Source organism: Neoarius graeffei, chromosome 25, assembly GCF_027579695.1.
Source record: "Neoarius graeffei isolate fNeoGra1 chromosome 25, fNeoGra1.pri, whole genome shotgun sequence".
Lineage (NCBI taxonomy): Eukaryota > Metazoa > Chordata > Actinopteri > Siluriformes > Ariidae > Neoarius > Neoarius graeffei.
In genome coordinates, this window is record NC_083593.1 from 56,842,449 (window position 1) to 56,868,015 (window position 25,567).

At 40.3% G+C, this 25,567-nt stretch overlaps 2 protein-coding genes across 10 annotated transcripts in view; both read left to right on the forward strand.

The window, feature by feature from the left end:
- The window catches only part of rc3h2 (ring finger and CCCH-type domains 2), a 43,349-nt gene extending 29,552 nt beyond the window's left edge, over window positions 1-13,797 (forward strand). For 5 of the 7 annotated variants that reach the window (XM_060908893.1, XM_060908898.1, XM_060908894.1 and 2 more), the window contains exons 14-19: window positions 1,047-1,187; window positions 3,852-4,071; window positions 4,601-4,685; window positions 4,953-5,082; window positions 5,209-5,339; window positions 7,397-13,797. In XM_060908893.1, the coding sequence (XP_060764876.1) occupies window positions 1,047-1,187; window positions 3,852-4,071; window positions 4,601-4,685; window positions 4,953-5,082; window positions 5,209-5,339; window positions 7,397-7,535 (846 nt within the window). In that variant the 3' untranslated portion in view covers window positions 7,536-13,797. The remainder of the gene's footprint in view (window positions 1-1,046; window positions 1,188-3,851; window positions 4,072-4,600; window positions 4,686-4,952; window positions 5,083-5,208; window positions 5,340-7,396) is intronic. The other 2 variants (XM_060908897.1, XM_060908899.1) reach the window with 1 other exon arrangement.
- Window positions 13,798-14,849: 1,052 nt separating this feature from the next.
- LOC132873390 (rab GTPase-activating protein 1) overlaps window positions 14,850-25,567 on the forward strand; it is a 121,571-nt gene continuing 110,853 nt past the window's right edge. For all 3 annotated transcript variants that reach the window (XM_060908900.1, XM_060908901.1, XM_060908904.1), the window contains exon 1: window positions 14,850-14,949. The gene's annotated coding sequence lies outside the window, so the exon portion shown is untranslated. The remainder of the gene's footprint in view (window positions 14,950-25,567) is intronic.

Sequence of the window (25,567 nt, forward strand, 5' to 3'; positions counted from 1 at the left end):
GTTTCTTCTCCCTATTATTTCTCTCTCTCTTGCTTTCATTATGTTACAAAGCTAAATATATGTTTTTCAGATGCACACAATGGTCAGAGATCCAGAAACGTAGTTATTCTAGAAATGTAATTTTTTGTGTATGCATCATATTGATTACAACTAATTTGATGTAATTATCTGTAATATAAATGGTTAAGTAATTTTTGAATATTAAATATTTACACACCATGAAATTTAAAAATAAAACACACACACAAAAAAAAAAACATGAACAAGTCTGTACACTTCAGTGTCCAGGAAAGAAAAATGTCCTGCTTCACCCTGAAACCTGTAAATCTTCCAGTCTGGCTTCCTGATTTTCCATTAAAAATAAATCCCATAATATTGACCATGATAGTAATACAGAGTCTGTAATAAAAGTCATGACTTCATAGGACTGGATCAACACCGCACCACAGATGCCACATCTGAGCGGAGTTTTGTTGAAAATGCAGTCTTTCCTCCTTGATCGCATGATATAAAAGAATAAAGCACTAACAGGTATTTAAGTACATTTCCCAGAATGCACTGCGGCCGAGAAGCATGGGATTGTCGTCTGAGAATATCTGTTTTATTTCTTGTAAATTTCTGACCTTTTTCTGATTTTTTTTTTTTCTTTGCAAATTTATAACTGTATAATGTCTGAGAATATCAGAGTTTTTCCTCATAAATTTAAGACTTAAATCTCATTGAGATTTTTCTCTCTTGGTGTAAACCCTGATGGCCCTCATGCACTGTCATACAAATAACTTCTTCAAAATTAATAATTAAAAAAAAAATATTAATTCTCAAGCTAATATTGTATCCTGGAGTTTATCTGGTGTTTTAATATTCTGTTCAGCGTTTCTTTTAAAATGTGGCTTTAAAGTGAGTTGTGGAATTTTCTGACTTGGTGTTGACGCACTGGGCCGGGCCGAGGTTTTCCTTAAACATGAAATGTATGTGTACACAGGATTCAATGACCGTTACTGACCTCTTGTTTCTCTCTCTCTGTGTGTGTGTGTGTGTGTGTTTAGCATGCGGAGAGCGGAGTGTGTGTGAGCTGTAAGTGTGGAGGTGCAGACACGCCTCTTGGCCGTTATTCACCGTGGTCGTGTGGTGCTGTCGGTCCGTTTGACTCGGAACCTGTTTACTCTCACACATGTTCCCAACACATGGTGAGAAGAATCACCTCTCTCTCTCTCTCTCTCTCTCTCTCTCTCACCTTTATCCTAGCTTATTATTATAGTGCCTCTGCAATAACTTTTTACAACACATTCGTTTGTGTTTGTATATTTTCATAAATGAAATAACAAACTAATTAAGCAGTGAGCGTAGCGTTAACTATAACCTGTAGGTATTTAAAGATCCTCAAAAGGAACTGAAATTGAGCTGCAGGTAAGAAATATTTAATTTCAGACCTGACATTTACGTGTTCTGTGTTGGAGCTTCACATTTTAACAACGGTATGCTAAAATATAAATCTCTTTATGCTGATATTTATTCAGAGGTGGACCGTAACAAAGCGCATTTACTTGAATACTTAAATACACTTTGAGTATCTGTACTTTACTTGAGTATTAATTTTTTTGGCAACTTATGATTTTCTTTCAAATGTAGTGAAGTTATATATCACTTTTTACTCCACTACATTTTCTATCAAGGTCCTCATCATTATGAAGCAGCTTTGAAAGTGGCTGGCTTTTTCTTTTCTAAAATGTGATTTGGTTTTTTCGCAGGTGACACTGAGACAGACTATCAGTAATCGCTAGGGTCATGTCCATAGACTGTGTATAAAATTTAAGTTCAGTGATCCCTCAACAGCATTATTTAACACGATCAGTTGATGGCAGAATGGAAGGAGGCAGTTCTTTTGGGGAATGCGCGCATTCGCGGCTATAGCTAGAACTTGTTTCAGTTTTCTGAAAGGAATAGAGTTGTTTTGTTTTAAATGTTTGCTTTGTTTGACTAAAACAAATCACATTGCAGCCTAGAAAAACTCACTGTCCAACCTGCGGAAGCATATTGAGGTTTATAAACGTTTTATTCCAAGAGAAAGCTTGCAATGAAATGTGCTTTTAGCGCTAGCAGTAACGTTACAATAGCGATGCAGTCTGGTTAGCCAAATGGATTTGCCCGCCAAGTTGCCGTAGCCTTGTCCACGGCTAGGGCTGAACGATCTATCGTTTTTTTGACCGAAAATCGCGATCTCGGACAACACGATTTTGGGATCGTCAAAGCTGCGGTTTTTCTCAGTGCTCCTAAACTGACCCATGTTTTGTTTCGTCAATAATTTCACACATGTATGCTCTGCGTATTGCCCCAGCATGGTGTAAAAACACTGTCAGCTACCACTGTGTGTCACAGCCTCTCCAGGTCTCTGCTCACAGCGCGCGGGTGGGGGAGGGGCTGCTCACTCTCTCTCTCACACGCGCGAGGGAGGGGCTTCTCTCTCTCTCTCTCTCTCTCTCTCTCTCTCTCACTCACTCACATTCAGGAGGGAGGGGCTGCTCCCTCTCAGAGAGACGCAGGCTTGTAGCCTCATGGCAAGTCACACATTCCAGCTCAGCTCCTGCAACTGTGACTGCTGCGCGCACTGCATCACTCTCTCAATTTCCCACAGGGGAATTGTTGGCTCTAGTTATAATTTATAATGCTTATGTACATTCTTTTACAAAAGTGCAATATTTTGATGCTGCTGAGCCATTGATCAACCTTTTTTTTTTTTTTATGTCTGATATGTTGTAGATGGGAAAAGTAAAAGAAGCAAAAGTTTACTTAAAGATGGCTCTCTTTATTTTAAGTTATTATAACTTGTTCCTCAGGCACTCAATGTTAAACAGGCCTACATTTGAAATCTGTTGACCTCAGTTTTCATTCTTGCATTAGCTTTATGGAATTCATTGTATTAATTAATTTGCACTGAAACTCGATTTAAATAAAAAAAAAAAATCGTGGTTGAAATCATAATCGCAATATCTGCCAGAAAAATCGCAATTCAGTTTTTTCTTAAAATCGTTCAGCCCTATCCACGGCTAATGTTTACACATAGCTAGTTAACTCAGACACTGTTAGCGTGTAAACACAGAGTTACACTAACATGAATAACTTATCTGAAGTGCTTTCAGAAATGTTTTAGCATAATCTTGCCAAATAAATAAAATGTAGAAATGTTTCTTTTCTAGTAGCGTTAGCTACCCAGTATGATTGAGTTTGCTAGCATGTCAGGTGGAGTTTCACTGACTAGCTAGCTTAACATTAAACCACCATGATGGCACAGCCAGATTCATATGTGCATGAATACATACAGTTGTTCACATGAGAGAGAGAGAGAGAGCGAGATTTGTAAGAGGGACAATATTGTACTCATCAGTTACAACAAATTGTTGGAATTTTTTATTTTGGTGTCAGATGATGGTCTTGCATATTTTTTATTTATTGATTTTTTTTTTTTTTTTGTCTTGCTTAAAACAGTGTTGCTATTGGGCAGTTATTGAGCTCGAGGTGTGAACCTGGGTTTTAAGCAAATTTATAACTTCATAATCTCTGAGAATATTAGCGTTTTCTTGTAAGTTTACAACTTTTAATGTTGGAAATTTTTAGATTTTTCTTGGAAAATTAGCCCCCTTTACAGTTCAGTGGCCTAAATACTCAAAGAAACACTTAGCATTTAAAAAATGCACCTTTTTTAATACAAATCAGTGAACATCATAGAATTCCAAAGTTGTTTAACCTCAAACACTGAGTCGACTGAATGCAAAAAAAAATTGTGTAAATCATTAAATGTAGTGTAATGTTAATGAAGCCACGTTTAAATGCTGATGTGCACTCCCCCCTTTCAGCAGGACAGTGAGTGCACGGCGAAACGCTGGCTGCACGTTTCTGAGCCATACAGACGTGTGAAGGACGAGGACCCCATCATCCCGTTCAGCGAGGGTCCCATCATCTCAAAGTGGGGCGCAATTTCACGCTCGTCTCGCACAGACCACCACACCACCGAACCTATTCAGGCCACGGCGACGCACGGCCGCACGACCACCACCACGCTCATCAACTTGAGAGGTGTGTGAGAGAGATGGAGCGCTGCTGTTTATGCTCCTGCTCCAAAATCAGTCAGGAGTTTAGCAATGAAGAGACGCTGAATAGCTGATAAAGTACACTCCTCCTTCCCTTCACCCTGTCCATCTTCCTTCTCTATGGAAAACAAACACAAAAATTCAGACTCTGTTCCCAAATATAAAGAGAATGTATACATTTGTTTTTTTTTTTAAGTGTAATTTCTAATTGTTATAAAGTGTAATATAATAATTTTATTATTGAACATTCAGCGAAATTATTTAAGTTTACAGTATTATAAAATGTAATATCCTTTCCCGGGGGGTTTAGTCTGCTTTATTTTCTTCTTAGTGGCTTGAACCAAATTTTTTTAAATATTTTTTTTTTTATTTATTGGAGTTGATTAACAGACATGATGGAAGAAAAGACAGACAGGTTGATGGAGCACCAGCACCACCTACAGTTTGTCAAGTTGTCTGATATGAATGCTGCTGTGTCTCTGTTCTCTTACAAATTTTTTTTTTTTTTTTTAAAGCAGATTACAGCTCTCATGTGGGACAGGGTGAGTGCCGGTGGAGTCCGTGTGGGTTTGAGTCAAATCACTCCGGGTTCCGAGAAAGGTAACACGCACTTAACTTGTGAAGCTCTGACTGCACTTTAGCTGTGGGTGGGTGGTGTGTGTGTGTGTGTGTGTGTGGGGGGGGGGTGTCAGTGATGATTACTCGTTAGGGCAGATTCTGAGTGGGAGACTCGCCTGACTCTCTCACCTGATCTCATGCACACGAGTGTTAAGTCTGAGAACGCCAAACAGGAAGAAGACACTGTTTAGTATGGTACATGTTTGTTTCAACACTAATTTTGTGTGTTGCGTTGCTTCACTTCTTCAGCACTACCGGAAAACATGGACCCGAGTTCCTGGCTCAAGATGGAACGGAGAGTGACCCGGACCGAGACATCGAACTGGAGTTGTGTGCTTTACACATAGAGGACTCGGAACCCCCGGGGATCCAGTCAGAGGTCAGTACGACAGATGATTCATCATAGGCTTATGCAAAAGTTGAATTTTCTAAAATATTGTGACATTTTTTCAAATTCATGTCTTGCTTCAGAAGTCATTTGCTCACTTTTCCCCTCACCATCCAGGCATCTTTGGAGCCTCGGTGTGAAAATCGCCTCTCCAGTGTGTTCAGTGATGGAGCAGGAAGCTTGGGGACGCTGCACTCGTTATCTGGGCACACGGTGGACGCTCATTTACTGAAGAAGATGGCGTTTCGGTGAGCTCAGATTTTTATTTTTCAGGAGTTTAATCAGGATTCCCCCCCACACACACACACACTCCATATGAACATGCAGTAGGTGTTCACTATACAGGGTGTAAGGGTGGAGTTATACTTGTGGTGATGCAGGGGGATTATGAGCACTTGTAAGATCCTCATGTATAGACCTTTTGCAGTCACGTGACCCGTCCGTGTTTACTCCGCCATATTGGACGGCTTCAGGATTGTTTACCTTGCGTGAGTGTAATGGATCCAGGGAGTAATCCCCAAGAAAATTCGGAAAATACCCCATCTACATCGCGCGATTACTTGTCTAAGTTTGTTCAGCATCTTGAAGGTGACGTGAGGCAGCGTTACGTGGAAAAGTGTTCCAGGTTGGGGATTGCAGATCCGTACAACTTGCCGCAATCCTTGTTCAGGGAAATTCGGAGCTGCGGTGCCGGCGATTTGCCCGATCTGGCCTACCACGACATTTACAATTTTCTTGTTAATCATGAATCGTGATACACTGGCAAAGCCCTCAAAGCTTACAGGGGCCTGGAAGCTTATAAATATTTTGTTGCGGGATGGGTATCCCGACTATACCTCTGAAAGTTCCCGAAGAAGGAAGTCTACTTGATAACCTCGCGGGTAAGTGGCATTAAGACGTTTATCATAAAGAGACTATGCAGGACGTTTTATCGCTTATTTAGTAATTTTAATACAGAATTTACTCTGATGAAATTATTCAGACACTCCAACGCCCCCCTAAAGAAAAAAATCGGATCTGCGCGTTTCAGCCGTGAAACGGCATCTGCCGTTTGCATCCCTGTTTAAACTCCTAGGTTAACCGACTTTAACCGGCTAATGAGGCTCGGTGGTCGGTCAAGATTTTTTTTTAATTTTCTCCATCCCTACTATGGATTGGCCTTTCAAAGGCATATATGAGCCAAAAAGATAAAACATTGTCATAGACTAGGCCAGGGTAGTAGGGCTCGGCATAGCCATTTTAAACGTTTGAGACTGTCTAGTTTCTAAGTATGCAGCTATCATTCAATCCGAAAATCAACTTAACAGATGTACTAGGAGTATTGAATTAGAAGATTACACCTACCTGATATGAAGTGTTCACTACAAATTCGGCTGGAAGAACTGGGGTTCCAGTTTTCTCTTCGCACAGCGGACACCCATTTTGCGCGTCTCTCCTCGTCTGCGGGGAATCTATAAAATGACACGCCCTCCTTTTGGCCCTGTCTATTGGTACAACCAAATGCTGAACAAGATATAACCATTCTCGAAAGATCTACTCCCACACACTTGATAATTAGAACGGGTTCGTCTAAGTTCTATGCACGACCTTGCCGTCCAAAATGGCGGATAAACAAATATCACATGACCTCGTGACGTCACGTGCACATCCTCTATATCCATGGTGCTGTGTGTGTGCCAAGTGAATGCTGATTGGTTGTTGGGGATGCGTGTCCTGTTGCGTGTTTATAAAGTCTCTCTTTTACAAATGAAGGTTTTATTTCTGCTCTTCTAAAGGTTTTATTCACAGAAAACAACAATCATGATATTGTGGCGATTTGCAAAGATCGTAAAATGCCTCAAAAGTGTCTTATTCCGTGATTACGTTGTGGATTTAATATGGATGCTTTGGGGGGAGGGGGGAATACTGCCATGAGGCATTAAACACCTCATGGAACGCCTGTTTGGTGTGTTCCATTGATTTTAAGTTTATAAACGCGTTATAGAATGCATTGTTATTGTTGAAGTAATGCACTTGATTCTAAACATGACTTAGAATGTATCATAATAGATGTGTGTAAAGTATAATGCACTCAGTCATAATGCATTATAACACATGAGTTCATAAAGACGTTCATAAGGAAGTGTTAGTGTTCTGGTTTTTTGGCTCAGTGATGGATTTCTCTTTTGTTTCCTGTAAATGTTTCTTGGTTTGGCCCAGGAATCTCTGCGCCCCCTAGTGGACACGCTCATGTTAAGCATTAAGACAGACGTGTGTGTTCGTTCTCTCGTTCACTCGTAAATTGAACTTTTTCCCTATCTTGCAGGAAGTCTCTCTCCCCTGGAGGCTTGAACGCCGGAGGTCTCGCTGTGGGTGGTCTGGTGATGAAGACGGGTTCGATAAGACCTCCAGGAGACGCAGCCGGACCGAGCCCAGGACCCGAGATGATCCTAAACGGGAGCTAAAAAAAAGTCTGATTGCTGGGTCAAATCTCACAGCACTGAGATCGCTAACACCTTGGAGTTTGTTTATTATTTCCTGAAGCGTTTACTTCCCCAGTTTAATTCCAAAGGCCTTTCCAGTAATCAGAAGTTTTATCAAATGTAACCCAGGTTTTTTTCTCGTTGTAAGAATATTATGGGTTTTCTTAATGCATTAATTTTTTTTCCTTAATATTCCTTGCTTTTTAAGATTTTGCAGCTTATGCAAACGTGTTTACGTTCCCTACTCCCATCTCAGGTCCCCTACCCGCCGATCGGAATCCACTCCTGAGCCAATCGGTCAGAGGCATCTGATTACTCTTCCATTAGGAAGAGGGGAAAAAAAGATCTGCATTTGTGATTAGCTTAATCTTGTGCAGTTTCTGTGTAGGTTTCTATATTTTCTGTTTAGTGTGTGTGTGTGAGAGGGGAAGCCTGGTGCTCAGTAAATACTGTGCATTGCCTACGTTAGGGTGCAGAACTCGTGACTCAGTTGACATGCATGAAACAGTTTTTGTATGCGTTTTGTAATAAACTCTGCGTGAATGTGCCTATGAAGTGGTATGATAGTTTTCTCTGCGGCTTTGTCAGGTGGCTGGGGTTTTGTTTGTTTTTTAAATGGCTGTGAAATCAAATAGATTGACGTCAGCATTAACGCGTGTGTGGTGATGGTGTCCTTATCACTTGGACGTTGAAGAAGTGGTTTGTTGAAACAACAAAAACCTCCGTTTTATAAATTTCTCACAATCAGCTCTACAGTGGAGTTCAGCTCATGTTTATAGAGGACAGGAAGTTTCACCGTGTCCTAAACCGCACGTGACTTGCACTAAAGACAGCGTTATTAGTGAAGGTGCAACACGCAGAGGGTCAACTTTATTTGGCGTGTGTGTGTGAGGGGTCCTTTATTTGATCTTTTGCGATTTATTTTTTTCAAGTCTTGTGCTTGAACTTTTGAAGTGTTGCTTTGAAGTGCGAGAGCGTTGAGTGAGTGTTTAAGGCGTTAACAGAAACGCAACTCGCTACACTACTTCTGTATTGAAGCGTGTTTGTGTTGCGACACGGAGATGAACTCAGACACACAACACTGAATAATTTGCGTACGTTTAATCTAAATCCTAATCGTGTACAGAGCTGTGTGTTAAGCAGCCTTCAGACCAACTCTGGTTGAGGTGAGGAAATTTGTCCAGTTGTATGCACAAAATCGTGATGAATCTAATTGCAAACCTGATCTCGCTCTGATCAGATACAAGTGAGCGAGAGAGATTAGGTGTGTAACGATGCACACAATTCGATTCAAATTTGATATGATTTTCAATCCAGCAAAAATAAACACTGCTTTAGGTTTCCGTTTCCAAATGATTTAAAGGTGCACTATGTAGGATTTGGTGTTGTATACTGGCGGGATTGCAACTAACTGACTGCTCCTCCCTCACCCCCTTACCCCTCCCTTTCTAAGTGTGTATTTGAATCTTCGGTAGCTGTTAGTGCAAAACCTTTTTATTTTTTTTTTTTAATGTTACACTTTTATCACAATATTAGTCACACCAATGTTTGTCCCGCTTTGATTTCACTTCATGCCTTCAGTTCTCTGATGAGGATTCACACTCCTTGGCTTTTTCTCATGCTAAATAAGTACGATCCTTCATTTCTCAAAATTTGGGTTCTCAAACTTCTCAGCCAGCACCAGCAGCCACTGATTCCTCGTCTTTCTTCTTCTATGTCTTCCTTCTGGTACTGGATTCATTTTGGGCTGCTATAGAAACATGGTGGCTTTGTGAACGAGGCTCCGCTCCCTCTGGAGATATAAAGGGCTCTTTCTAAGCTTACGAAAACAATGATGTGTGACTACTATACTCCATTTCTGCTAACTGAACAGGGGTGGGTTTCCCAAAAGCCTCTTGATGCTAAGAAGGTCTTAACTAGGAGAGTGAGTGTTCATTGTGCTGCTTGCTCTACCATTTAATGATCTTTGTACCATGATGCTTTTGGGGAAACTTGGCATGGATCCCTAAACTCTCCATACTGCACCTTTTTTTTGTAAATTTGGTTATAAAACGCTGAAACATGATGCCGGTGTTTGATCTGTTCGGACTCGTCTCAGCGTGCAATGAAACAAAGACTACATTCAGACTGCACCCTGAAACGACCCATATCCGATTTTTTTTGCCCATATGCGACCTGTATCTGATTTGTTATTGACAATCTGAACGACACAGATCCGATTTTTTTTTTTTCTTTTCCACATGCGACCCAGGCCGCTTGGATATGTGGTCCTAATTCCGATGCATATCCGTTATTTTCACATGCGACTGCAGTCTGACCGGACAGGCTGCATTCATGCGACCTACACGTCATCAACAAGAGACAAACGTCACTATTCTGCGTTGGCTAATCCCGCCTCTTTGGTGGAAAACAACAACATTTGTACAGTTTTCAGAATTTAAATAGACTTTTATAGAATTGATCAAGCTAATGGTGGATTTGGTAGGGACCTGGATGTTGATCTGTTAGCCTGATTAAATAAAACAGTTTCTATAACTGATTTATAACTTAAACCATCCTGTATTACAAGATTATAAGATTGTTCTGGAAATTTCCAGTAATTTGACACCTTCGGTCTCATTAGTCTGCTGCCCAGACTAATCAGATTATTGTGAGTTCCGCCGCCGCCACAAAAGCCACATCGCCAGGTCTCGCCTCATCTCCATGCTTTACTTGCAAACTTGAAGAGTGCGCTTTTTTTTTTGTTGTTGTTTACGTATTACGTAGATGTGCTTATTACATGTCAATTTGCGCATGCGGGACACTTTTGGGTCGTTTTCCATTAATATTGGAGATCGCATACAAGTCTCATATAATTGGTAATGTGAACGGCCTAACAAAAAAATCGGATTTCACAACAAATCAGATATGGGTCGTTTCAGGTTGCAGTCTGAACGTAGTGAAAAGCTACGCGTTTTCAATAAAATGAAAAATTTAAAAATTGGCTTTCTGGCCAAGCTTCCACTGGTGTGACTGTAAAGGGGGTGTGTCTGAAGTGTTTAATGAAGCTGTTATGTAAATGTCCTGGCAGTCGCGCAGCTCTCTGTAGCCCTGGACGTGTTTTTGAATTCTTTCACTTTACTGAATAGCAGCTATGAACTGGGTGTGTCTGTCTCATTCCGTGCAGAAGCGTGGATGTTGGTGTAACGTTTCAGTCCACCGTGATGCCAGCCGTCATCATCACAAGTGTTTTCTTATCCCTGACCTGAAAGCTATCACGCGTCAGTATGCTCGTGAATTGTATGCTCTTGAAACATGGCGCACTTCTTAGCTAAAGTGGTTCTTGCTTGATTTAAGATGAAATTGTTTTTATACCTCACATGATTATGTAAGTGGTATGATGTCATGACTTTATTATGCAGCTTGTTAAATGTATTCAGTGCACAAATGTATCGAATCGAAAGCCGTGTATCGAAGGATATGATATGATGGACGATATTGTTACACCCCTACTGTAGACAGGACCGTATTTAAACCTTCAGTGTTTCAGATGTTAGTTAGCTGAAGTGGTGTTGAAGGTAGAAGTTCAAAAGAGAAACTGCTTTTTGGGGATGATGTGCAGTAGGCGGAGCTTGTACTCTATGCATTCTTTGCTAACCTTCGCCTTGCTCGGAGTTGTGAAGCTAAAAGACGGTGTGCTCATTAATGTTTAATATTTCTGAATTTGTTTTTGGAAACGTTCGGTCTTTTTAAATAAATCTCTTATAGTGGTGCTTTTTCAGTGAGGGACAGTTTGCTGTACGGACTAATGCACGCAATGTTCGCAGAAAAACGCAAACTCCAGATGATTTTAGAACAATCCTGAAGTTGTTGATGCGCTTCTTCTCCTCTGTTCGCTCTGCTGCACGACTTTTTCTTTTTCCTTGCTGTTCACTTCTTCTGCCCTCTAGTGGACACGCCGAAGTATAAACCAGGTCATGCTGTTCGTCCAAGGCATCTAATTTCACGTTCACACTTTTGTGTCCAGTGCACCCTGTCTGATCTTCCTCTTGTGTTTGAGTGTGACATCGCTGCTAACTTCCGTGAAGTTGTGTGTCCGAGTATTTCGTATCAGGAAACTCTTAATTTTCCTTTTGTTTTGGTCACTGGAGGTAATCGTACCCATCAGCTCTATATTTCCTGTTTAAGATTGAGGTGGATGGAGCGCTGGGTGGTGATCAGGACTCCTGAAACGAGTCGTTTTCTGCTGCAGTCGTCTTGTGCACTGAAAAATTTTTTTTTTTTCTTCTGTTGTCCTTCACTCGGACGACAGCGAGATCAGAGAAGTGTGTTACGCCGCTTTAAAGGAAATGTCTCCTATTTATAATAGGGTAAAAAAACACAAAAACTTCAGATGTAATATGGATGCAGGAATGTGGTAGGGCTTTTTGCCTAAAATATTGGCACCTTTTTGTTACACTTCACACCGGTTTTATGCTGACAGGTGTCCCAGTGTTGAATTTTATCGTCTTTGTTTTATTAAAAGATGCTGATCGTCTCTCGACTGTTAAAGTTTAAACCTCGCTTTTTCTCCCATCGTTTTTGGTCAAGATCAATATGAAGTATACACATTAAAGCTCTAGACAGTTGACAGTGTGGACTAGCAAACACTTTTCTCTCTACAGTAGTGATTGCTGTGCAAAAATGTCTTACCATCAGAGTCTGTGATTTTATAATGTGACTATTTCAAGAGTCAGAATTAGCAATGAGAAAATGCTTGGCAATGTTAAAAAAAAAAAACAAACTGGTAATTGTGATCTAAAATCATTCCATTTTTCAAGATTAAATAAAATTTAAACAATGTTTCCTCTCGACACAGCCCGTTTTACAGGAAGGTTTTTCCAGATTACGTCTGTGTCCGAATGCAATGCATCAGCTATTGAAATCGTGAAATTAATTTAAAATCTATGGAGGAAAACGAGGCTTTAAACACGAGGTCTGTTTTCAAGTGACTTTTATGCTTATAATCTTGGCCAAAGTGTGTGTGTTCCTGCTGTAGGCATCTTATTTTAAATAAGATTCCTCTGTTATAATTACAACAGCAGCTTCGCTGCTACAAACTGGATTTTACATTTGATTACAGCTACTGATTCTCTGCTTTCTCCAAATCTCAGCATGGGAGGGTTTTTATTCTCTGATTTTTATTCAGTGAGGGTTTTTTTTTTTAATCTGTTTATCCTCTTACTGTGATTTGTGTGTTGGATCAGCTCAGAGCTGTCACACCTGCACAATGCTTTTATATCATTACGGAATGTGTGCGCACGCATGTGTCCCCCCTGCTGGTGATGGTTTACTGGATTAGTTTTTAATATCCACTTTTGAAGAAGTCCAGAGAGGGGACGCCTCTTTATTTATAAAAAATAAATAAATGAATTTTTTTTCCTTGTGCTGAACTATGGAGCCCCCTAAGGGTCATAGTGAGTGGAGATTTTATTTTTTTAGCTACTTTCGTATTCCCTTGCAATCCTTTTGCATTAAACCAAACCCTTATTGTGAGGAAATGCAAAACTATCCGTCTTAGGTGATCCCACCATGACCCTTACTGAATAGGAATTATAAATATTAAAATCCTGAGGGTTGTTAAAAACACACACCCATTGCTTCATATTCTTTCTTGCAGGTTATAATCCTTTATCCCCCCCCCCCCCATGGTTAAGGTGTGTGTGGTGTGTTTTGCAGAAACTCGGCCTTGTTCGTTATCTCACCGCAGCCTCTCTGGACCTGTGCATGTACAATTTTTTTTTTAAATATTTTTTAAATTCCTTTTGAGGATTACTGGTTTTGTCTCTCTCTCACACACACATACGACCCTGACAGCAGCTGATGTTGAATATTTTTACGTCTGTATTAGACATTTCCTTTGCAAATCTATTGTTCGATTTAACTGTATATGAAATAAAAGATGGTACACATCCGTCAGTTTATACAGACACCGCCATCGTATAGATGGAATTTTACTGCAGTTTTATGAGGAGCTATATTTAAATACATAGATATTTAACAAATTCTTAAAAAAAGTGATATCTTTTCATAGAAACGTGAAATGTATTTTAATGCACTGAAAAGATTTGCTGTTTTCGTATCTTTTGCTGTTTGCTGTTTCGTACCTTGGTAAAGGTCTGAGCTGCTGTAAAGCACATGCTGATGATGGAAATTAATGTAAAAGTTATTCAAGGTCATATTCTGTAACTGCATGTTGAGGTAATAAAATGGATTTGTCGTCAAACGTGTTGTCTGCTTGTTTGCTTATATGATCGCATTGCAAATTGGGAATTTCAGGCATTGAGTCAGATGGTCAGTCAAATTTTTTTTTTGGCTCCTAAGTGGCTCATTTGCCATTTTTGTGATGTTTTGACCTGTAACTTTCCTCCAGCTGGCTACATGAAAATTTCAATCTTGTTCTACCTTTTAAGAAAGTAAAAACGTTTACTGAAATGTGTTGTAATTTCTAAAATACAGATGCTAGCAGAGCTTCCTGAATGCTGAATCATGTACACAAACCTGAGAGTCAAATATGAGTTATGTCTCACCATTCATGCTAACAAACAGTTCGGATTTTGAAAGAGATTAATCCCATGACATTCTGGAAGCATTTTGATAGTTGAATTTAGAGTGACTGCGCTGCCTTCATCTAAAATAAGAGTCATCGGTGTGTTCACTTGGAAGAGTCGACTCAGACTCGTGTGCAAATGACACATCAATAGAACGTAGTTGTTGCTAGCAAGTGAGAAGAATTCACGTTAAATAAATTCAATAAAGACGTACATTTGCAAGTATTTTAGGGTGTGTTTTTATATATGTAACAAAGCGGTAAATATCAGCTCGAAAAACTATGCGAGTCGACTCGTTCGTGAACGATTCGTTAGAAATGGTCAGATAAAGTAGAATCATTTCTTATTAAAAATTCAAACATTATTTTATTACTGGGCCAAATGCATCTATAATACAAATAAAAACGGATCATAGACTAGATGTGAATCCGCTCTCATTGACCACCTGAAAGAGCCGAGTCAAAGAATCGACTCGTTCGAAAACGATACATTACTAGCTTAGAAGTGAGTCAAACGATTATATACTGTATATGTATATTTATGCAACCGTTTAGCTACGTATTTCAAACAAACGTGTCAAGGCTAATCAGCTATAGTGATAAAGCGAGGATATGTGTGTGTATATTAACATTTTCACTAAATAAGCACTGACACTTTTTGCTAACCGGAGAGAAAGCCTGCTGTGCGCATGTGCAAGCATAGAGGGAGTTGCGCATGCGTACTAACAGCGGCGTTCGGGTTGTGTTTACGGCTGTACTGCTGGTTTGTGCCATGTTCAGTCAAACCTCTGTGGAATAAAAACAAAAAAAAGTATTTCGAGGAAACAGGTAAGATGTTTGTCAGTCGTGTCTTTTTCGTCCTTGAATTTATATCGAATTTAAAGCGTACGCGTCCCGTCAATAATTCCTTCCGAGCTTTTTATTGGCTGCATGTAAACGTGAGATGATAATATCCTGGAGTAAGATTGTGTTGTTAGCTAGCATATAGACGCCTAGTGCGCGAGATATTATTTGGCCTACCAGTATTCTGTCTAATCGTCTTCTTGTGCGAGGATTGGCTGTTTTATCAAGCACGGAGGTAGCCGACCAATCAACGCGGAGAAGCGTGATAAAATTAGCCAATCCTGAAGTAGCAGGAGGTGGGATTTGTTCGGAATACCGGTAGGAATCGGAATAACGCAGTTTGCTAGCGATTGTCCGCCTGTCAGAAACATTAAAAACTGCTGGGATTTTGAACGCTTTTGTCGTAAAACATTTGAGACAGCTTTTAAATCCTCCACATTTGAAAAGTGTGGTTGTCTTGACGTTTGTATATAACTATGAAATGTATTATTTTAGTGTATTTACTATTTGTTTAAAAATCTCTGCAAAACAAACTAGCTAGCTCGATTAGCTTGCTGTTTACCTCAGCATCAGTTCTAGGTGAGTGTATGCAAATGCAATTTTCTTTGTACCATTACATATATATTTTCTGCAGAGTTGTGTATTTATTTGCGATATATGTCATAATTTTAGAGAATTAAGTGACGCTGTGTGATATATGTGTGTATTTAAAAAATATATATATTATAATATATGTAAATGAGCGCGAGCCCATCCCAGCGCTTCATCTACCCTGACAGACAACACTGATGGGAATACACATAGTGTATGTGCGCGCGTGCGTCCACTCGTGCACGTACAGAGCGTCAGCTGTCGCACGTGCGACTTAAATAAAGTGTCGGGGGGAGGTCTCTCCTTTTGCCGCGCGTGCACCGCACAGCGGCTTTAACCGCCATCTTTAATATCCGTGCTGTTCAGAAAAGTACAGAAATTTAATGATTTATGGATTACGGGTTGGCGATATGACACACAATATCGTATCGCGGTACCTGAAGATCACGATATACATCACGATATCTTGTATTAATTTGTGAACGTTTTATTTTTATTTTTGCCTCAGATTGGTTATACAAGCTATATAGAGGAACGAAAATAAAACCCCGCTTGGTTTATGTCCATGGTAGTTCGTAAGAGTACAAATGACCTGTATTTACCTATCTTTAACATGATTGGTTTATACAAGGGACACTGGGTGACCATGGTCTTTACCTTGATTCATTAAAGCTCTTGTTTTTCTTTGGCGTCACTGCTAAGTTTGTCTGTCAATATTTTTTTTTTTTACAATAGTTTGGAACACGACTCATTTTCGGTAGGTTCCTGAAACAGTTTTGGTTGAATTATGTAACTTCTCCAAATATCGGACTATTTCGTGATTAGTTGTATTCGGTGCTCGGAAAATTCCAAGATGATTTCTAATCTTAAACATGTTCCAGTGCATCTATTTGGGGGGGGGGGGGGGGGGATGACTGCCCCGTATCAGTAGTTTCTGTATTTAAAGGTTCTGACTGTAAAGTTGAATTCTGGGTAAAATGTTCTATTTTTTTCTTGCTTTTGGAATTTCAAGATGTTTCACTACCACACACACACACCGTGTATCCTGTGTGTAAATGTTTTGTTGAGATAAAAAGTGTCCCGCATATTACGATTTTGGAGATCGCCAAAGCAAGTGAGCAACGATATCACGTGACCATCGTGGGGTGTGTTTGATCTCCTTTTCACCAGAATCAGAAAAAGCTTTATTGCCAAGTAATTGTTGCAACTACAAGGAATTTGGCTTGGAGTTAAGGTGCTAAATAAATAAATACTAAATAAAGACAGGCTATTCTAATAAAGGAGCTACATAAAAAAGGTCTATTCTATGATATTAAGAAGTAAGAACTAAATAAATGAGATGAAAAATAAGATAAATAAACAACTGTGCAAATCAGGTAAACAATAAGATAAAATAAACAAATGTGCAAATCAGGTAAACAACCGGGGGGGCAGAGTAAATGGGGTCACTGGTTTTATTTATTGAGGTGGGGGGCAGAGTGGGCCAGGAGTCTGAGGTATGGTACTGGCGGGGAAGGGGATGGGGCAGAGTGAGGGTCACTAGTCATGTTTATGAGGCCAGCAGCAGCCTCATAAACATAACTAGTGACCCCCACTTACTCTGCCTCCACCTCCCCGCCAAACAAGTTGGTGCGGGCAAACATGGCGGACTCGGCTCTCTCGCCAGCGGAAAAGGAAAGCCTGCCTAGTGAGTGCAACTGCAAGATAGAACAAGATTCGATGACGTGTCACTTTTCTGGACAGGTAACTAAATCATTCTAGCTAGCGCTTAGCTATCTTAGCATTAGAATGCATGCACTTGACTCCATGGTAGCGACTTTGGAGTTACACACCTAATGTTTCGATCTTACAGAGAAAGAAACGAAAACACAAAAGCAGGAACAGAGAAAAGATATAAATATTCGTCTTTTGTTTCACGGAACTATTCACAAACGTCAACCACAAATGACATCCCTGCGACTCAAAACTCTCCGAGGTTAATGCAGAGTCACAATGTTTTTGCCATCTTGGCGTGACACAGTTCCATAGTTATGCTAATTAGTTAAAGCTCCCCCCTCGCGTTTGGCTGTTTCCTGTTTCTGTAGGGTTGTACTGTTTACCTCAAGAGGGAAGGAAATGGTCCCAAAACAGAGAAAAGCGACCCTCAGGATATCAAAATGATCACATCCCATTCGTCCACATGATGTTCTCGTGAGACATAGGTGAACCGGTGACAGGGTCGTGGGTGTCGAAGGCTCATTGATTCGAATGAGGGATGAAGGCGAGCCCCTATGGTCCAATCCCACAGAAGAGCTACTGTAGCACAAACTGCTGAAAAAGTTTAAAACAGAAAGTTGTCAGCATTAACGTTTTCAGCAGGTTGTGCTACAGTCGCTCTTCTGTGGGATTGAACCATATGCGCTAGCCTTCGTCCCCCATGCGAATCAGTGAGCCTTTGACACCCATGACCCTGTTGCTGGTTCACCAGCCGTCCTTCCTTGGACCACTTTTGTTTGGTACTAACCACTGCATACCAGGAACACCCAACACGATGTGCCGTTTTGGAGATGCTGAGACTCGGTAATCTTGCCATCACAATGTGGCCCTTGTCAGAGTTGCCCAGATCCTTACACTTGCCCATTTTTCCTGCATCCAACACATCAACTTCAAGAACTAACTGTTCTCTTGCTGCCTAATATATCCCACTCCTTGACAGGTGCCATTGTATGAGATAATCAACATTATTCACTTCATCTCTCAGTGTTGTTAATTTTATGGCTGATCGGTGTATGTCAGGATTTCCGTAAAGCTTTTTTGTGACATTAAATTTTATGTAATTTGCTTAATTTGAGATGATGCTGCATTTGACTGAAGGATAATTTCTGACCTGACCAAAGACCAAAAACAACACCTCGGCTTGCTGACCTGGGACACTTTCCTTAACCCCGAGGTCTGCAAGTGGCGTCGAATCAAAATGGCCACTCAAATGATATATTGTGTATGTACACTGTGTTGAGGTGTCCCTACCCACCTATAAATGTCCTGCGCTTTGTTTCTAGGCAGGAGGTAGATTACTATTTCCATAGCACTGGGGTTGTATTACAGGTTGTAAATGTAAATATTGTGCATATCACACTGTTTGCTTGGTGGTTCTTAGTCATGGCATTTTTTATTTTTTAAATTATCAGATGTTATCAGCTGACTGTGATGAGGCATTTTCTCTCCAGATAAAAGCAAAACAACACATCCCTGGTTTGACCAATTCTTTTGTTACAGTTTTATTGTATACATGTATAACCTTGGTTATTATGGGTTGTTAAGAGAGCAGGCAATTGTTCTTGGTGCCGAGGAGACACCCACACCCACACGCACTCTGATACGCACAGGGCAAATAGACTTAGTGACAGCTAATACACACTCTGTGTTTGTTTTTTTTGTTTTTTTAAATCAGGCTGTAGAACAGGTTACCCGGCACAGGTGTATCAGGACCTGGAAAAGGAAAACCGGATTGAAGCATATGTTAATAATCAGTTATTTTGTGAGGTTCTAGTGCATAATATTTCATGTGATGGTTTTCGTTTTTATACGGAGTCCATGGATTTTGTGGGTGTGGCTATGTTTGAGCTAAGCTTGTGATGTTGCTAAAATCTCACTGATTCCCTAGCTTTGAACTAATCGCATCAATGATTATCATAGCTCATTACTCATTAGAGAATGTCTGCAGATTGTCACGGTAACATTACAATTTGGCAGAGAAAATGGCGACATAAATTAACTGTCAATGCTGGGTATGAAGTCCCAATTTTGTTATGCTGCAATAAGGGATATTTCTAATTCCAACAAACTCGCGCATGAGGAGGATTTGCCTGATTTCCAGCAGATGGTTGAAAAATGATTAGATTTCAAGGTTCTCCTGAGTTCTGACTGGTGTATTTGGTGTGTGTGTGTGAGAGGTAATGTGGACCTGGGCGATACGATTGTATGATATCGGTCCTGCGATAAATTACAACCGCAGTAAATAATTCTGAGTGATGCATTTCTTGTACCTCTTTTCTAGGCAATGTGCGCTAGGCCTGTGTCATGTAGCATCACCTGGTATCAGAACAGGCAAATGGGTACCGTACTCAGAGATGCCTACTAGTACGGATTGGCCGTATTTTGTACGGAAAAGTTACGTAAATACGATGTTATGGCAAACAGTGTTATTCTGTACGGAATTATTATAAAGTCTTAAAAAATTCCAGTGAGTTATTTTTAAATGTCCAAGTGACTTTTTCAATCCATGCGTGATTCACGGCTATTTATTTTTACGACAACCACACATGCTGTGTGTGACATGCGCAGATTCCGTACATGCTGTGTGTGACATGCGCAGATTCCGTACATTTGCTCGCGCTATTTTTGATACGGTAGAATGGCCGCGCATTACACCCAGTCAAAAGGGCAATGGATACGTGCACTGCAAACTGTGTAGAACTGACATTAACATCACTCATGGTGGTCGCGATGACTGCACGCGGCATGTCAACTACAAAAAAAAACGTGGAGTATGCTGAAATGGCGAGTCAGGCGGAAAGTAAATCTGGGGGTATCCAGCAGTTTTTTACGAAATCTGTGGATGAAAAGACACGGAACGTGACACGTGCTGAAGTGGTGATGGTTGACCTGTGCTTGGAGTTGAACTCGCCAATTAGTGCCATGAAATGTGAGTTAAACTTATTCAGTTTCTTTTTACATGTATGATTTTTATTCACTGAAATATCAAACACTGGCTGTACTTCTTTAATTCAAAGTCTTTTCAGTGTTGCAAGTACAAATGTACATGTAGTATGATCAAAAACAGAATTTTATGATTAGTGTTGTTGGGATTGTGGCAAAAAATTGATCATTCCACTGTTTTAAATACAATTCTAAATGTCATTTTATTCAGTGTCTCTTCTGAAGCATTATGCTGAAGTATTTATATATTGGAATTTGGGACATTAAGATAACAATGTCGGAGACTCTTTGGCATGAAATAAGAAATTTTTTAAAAATTTTATTAGCATCCGTTAACAGGTAGAACATTTTGCCAGGCAATATAATATAATACTTTTGAGGAGTTACATTCAATACCAATGATTGGTAGTCAACCGTAATGTCTGCAAACAGGGAACACTATTGTATTTATAAAAATGTGATATATTGTATGCTCTAGAAATTTGTTGAGTGGAAATTCAGTTGAGATGGCTGCTCGTGTTTTGTTTATTCAATTCACACAAAACAGTACTTTTTAATAATTTAAATGTTAAACATACTGGTATATACACCGCTTTATAATGGAAATGCGCATAAATTAATATTACTGAAAGTCATTCCAAAATACTGAAAAATGTTTTCAAGAATACTGAAATTCAAAATTTGGGGTAGGCATCTCTGCATACTGGACCGGTACCTGATGAGTGCAGGTGTAGTTATGTGGTGAGACATGGTTCAGATGTATTCAATTAGAGCCTGAAGCTGTGTGAAACAAGTTGAAGCTCCTGGAAGGGGTGAGTGTGAGAGAGAGAGAGAGAGAGAGAGAGAGGTTTACAGTGTAATGCGTCAGTGTTTGAACAGCAGAGCTTGTTTTAAAATCCGTCTTCTGCCTGGTGGGTGATTGTGAGACAAAACAGATCTGTTACACAACACCTGGGATTTACACTTAAACACCCCCCACACCCCCCCCCCCCCCCCCACACACACACACACACGGAGCACACACAAAAAACTTATTTTATTGTTCTGTATACACAACAGTCTAAAAGTCCAAGTATACTCATGGGGACACTGCTTCACGCACCATGGACGTGTACAAAGTACAGGTAGTCGTCGACTTACGACCTATGCAACTTACGACCAATCGACTTTACGACCGTCTGGTTATGACTAGCAAGTGTTTCCCAGCTGAGCGTACGACAGTTTCCGCCCCAGCTCCCGGCAGCGCCTCTTGCCGTGTACGATGGTTTCCGCCCCAGCTCCAGGCACACGCGCAATCTCTCTCGCGTACTCCGTCATACAGTTTCCGCCCCAGCTCCTGGTTTATGAAACGAGCAAATCCTCCCGCCAGCCCGAGCGCTGCAACAGCTGATGATGATGTAGACGACCCACAGCCAAGCACCAGTGATGCCAGCGGTCACTAAGTTTTGTATTTTGGTATATTTCAAACTAAAATGTTTTCTATTTTTCACACCTGTATTTTGTATTTTTTGTTTTGCACATATTAAACGAATTGTACTGTACGCAGTGTAGTATGCAGTGTTTGACTTAAACCAAATAATGAGCCAAGGTAATGAAATAAGAAAATGTTGATAAAATAAGACTTTAAGATGATTACAATATCATTACACATCACAGTATGCTTGCGTTCATTTAACATAGGCTGACTTACGACCAGATCGGTTTACGACCGGTCAGTCGTAACCAAACGCAGTGGTAAGTCAACGACTACCTGTATACTCGATTTTATGCGAACTGTGTCTGCTGAAGTATTCTTGGGTCTTTGCACACACCATCATTAACTGTCATACACACACTTCCTCTCTTTCTCTCCTTTTGGTTCTTCTCACCTTCCTTTCTGTCTGTCTCTTTCCCAGTCTTGCTCGCTCTCACTCATTCACACACACACACACACACACACACACACACACACACACACACACACACACACACACTCTCCTTCCCTGACTAGCTAACCTAGCAAACATTGCTGTGCTTCCAGTAATTTGCTTAATGCACAGTTTGAAATTGCAAGCTAAAAGTGTAATGGATACCTGAATTAAAAAAAAAAAGGGGTTTTACGTTTGCATGAGGTGGTTTTTCAGACAATTCAGAAACGTAGTATTTTTGCAAAGTTGAAATAGAAACCCATTTTTGACATTTTAATTCAGATGATTTGCACAAAGAGAAATGGAAACGCGACCTTTCTGAAAAAAGAGTGCTCTTTAAGAGTGAAGAAACCCCAGCTTTAATCGCATAACATGACGCAATGGAAATGCAGAGCATTCTCAATTGTGTTTTGTTGAAATTTAAAAAAAAGTTTTGCGCAAAACTGCAATGGAAACCTGGCTTCTGTGTTTAGTTGCTTGAGCAGAGTTGGAGTCTCAGACAGAGGACTGCATATCAAGCGTGCTCATTAGAATATTATACCCCACCCATTAGGACAGTTCTCACATGCAGTTGTGATTAGAAAAAACGTCCAGCTGAGTGACCCCCAGACTGGAAATGCTTTTGCGGTGTGTGTGTGTGTGTGTGTGTGTGTGTGTGTGTGTAAAACAAGGTGGCCTTTATTAAAGCTCAGTGTAATCATGTATGAAACAGCAGACCTGTGCGCGCGCACGCTGAGAGAACGATACACAATGCCGTTTAGTTTTACACACTTCTCAGGAGGAAATTCCACTGACCTGGTGGGTGAGGGTGAGAACACAATACACAGGCATAGCAACAAAGCCACAGCCTGCTATTGACTTCCTGTCCCTTTCTAACGTTTTCATATACGCATTATACATTCAGTTGAATTACATTTAAGATGTTTGATTTTGATTTTATTTCATCCCACCTGATGAACAGCACCAAGTGACGTGTGTTGTAGTAATAAAAAGCAGAACATTGTAATTTAGCATGAACAGTGACTGTTGAGTGACTTCAGTCTGTGTGGTTTTGTTTGTTGTGAAGTGTGCATTCGCTGCTCCCTTTCTGATTTATGGATTTGGTCTGGAGAATTGTGATACTACGCCTGGTACTGGTTTTGGAGTTTTGGTTTTGTGGCGAACCTGATCTATCCGCTGCATCCGTGCCACTGTTTCCTGCACGGACAAAAGAACCTCCCAAGCATTGTTTTAGAATTTGTAAACAGAGTCCTCTTAAGTAAAGGCATCTTGGCTTGAGAAATTAATATTCAAGATATGATGTTATAAAGGGGGTGTGGCCAGACACTAAGTGACCCCAGTGGGCCCATCAAAATTCGATAATTTTAATTAATTTTTAAAGAGGTAAAATAACTTATCATATATGCTTCTATTAAACCTCAAACGTCTGTAGACTTTCAGGATTAAACTTGGTTGACGTCTAAACCATTTCCAGAAGCTACTCGGCTAATGTTTGCTTAACACTACGTTCAGACTGTACCCTGAAACGACCCATATCCGATTTTTTTTTTTTTTTTTTTTTGCCCATATGTGACCTGTATCCGATTTGTTATTGACAATCTGAACGACACAGATCCGATTTTTTTCACATGCGACCCAGGCCGCTTGGATATGTGGTCCTAATTCCGATGCCCACAAGTGGGTATTTTTGTTGTTGTTTTTTAAAATAAATAAATAAATAAATTTAATTAATTAATTAATTAATTTTTTAGTCTGTCTGTTTATTATTAGGTGTATTCTGAGTTTGAGTCTTTGTCTCCAAACCTCTGGCAAAGAGAAAGATAAGTGTGTTGTAGTCACAAAGTACCTTCTTGCAGGATCTGTACGAATTAGCATAAAACTGTTGCATTCCTATGCAGTTAAGAGTTATGGACATTTGCAAAAAACAGAAATTGCATATATTATAAAATATTTAGTTTTGCAAACATCCTGCCATCAAAATGCTGAGCCTCATTTATCAGTCTTTTAGTAAAGGTGTGTATAAATGTTTGCGTAAACCAACCCGAACTAAAAGTTTCAAAAACGCTGATTTTCTTCATACTGGCGTGCGCATGTTGATCCCTGTAACGTGAAATTGCGTTCCCAAACCAGCTTGTTTGCATGTAGTGATGCCCACAAAAGTCCATAAAAAGTAAAGTGCGCAGACAGCTGGGAGCATGACATGAATGATCAAGGTTAAGTCTGAAAAGCAAAAGTTATTTTGACTCTCTTGTGTTCCATTAAAATATTTATTATTATTATTATTATTATAATTAATGTGGGCGGCATGGTGGTGTAGTGGTTAGCGCTGTCGCCTCACAGCAAGAAGGTCCGGGTTCGAGCCCCGTGGCCGGCAAGGGCCTTTCTGTGCGGAGTTTGTATGTTCTCCCCGTGTCCGCGTGGGTTTCCTCCGGGTGCTCCGGTTTCCCCCACAGTCCAAAGACATGCAGGTTAGGTTAACTGGTGACTCTAAATTGACCGTAGGTGTGAATGTGAGTGTGAATGGTTGTCTGTGTCAGCCCTGTGATGACCTGGCGACTTGTCCAGGGTGAACCCCGCCTTTCGCCCGTAGTCAGCTGGGATAGGCTCCAGCTTGCCTGCGACCCTGTAGAACAGGATAAAGCAGCTAGAGATGATGAGATGAGATAATTAATGTTAAGTGAGAGTTAACTCTTCCATCAGATGAGGTGTTTTAACAGATCACTGCTATGCTCCTACATAGTGTTGTGAATAAATGTTAGTATCCAGTAGGGTTGGGCGGTATCCAAATTTTGATACCTTTAAACCGTCTCTGTGTTTTCCCGGGGTATACGGTATTACCGAGAAAAAAATATTTTGTTTCGGCCTACTGTGTAACGTGCGCCTATGCCTCAAATGTACTATTTAAAAGCAGCATAGCGAATTGTGTGCACTGTGGTATGGATTAAGCAGCAAAGCGAATTTTGTGCATTAAGTAGGGTTGCCACATCTGAGTTGTAAAAAACCGGGACACATCGGTCGGCGGTCGCGCCTGCGCGCACGTACGAGCGCGGGGGTTGAGGGCTGCGGACACGCACATCTACGATGCCTTATGCCTTATGTGAATGTTCACGTTTAAAAATAAAACAGTTCAACTGGTCCAGTTAGGCGTTTAGTTAAAATTAATTTTGTCTTCTTAACCCTTAAATGGACACTACCACAAATATTATTACAAAAAATAAGTTCATATAGGAATGATCTTATTTGGACGCCAATTTTTTTTTAAACAAATATTTAATAGTAGGCTAACAGCCCCCTGAAGAGTCTCTCCTCCCGTTCTGTTTCCAAATCAAAATAATACAAATATAATCAATATAATTTCTCTCAGTCTGCTTCGTTGTTGTTTTAGCCTTTTCTCTGGAGAACTGAAC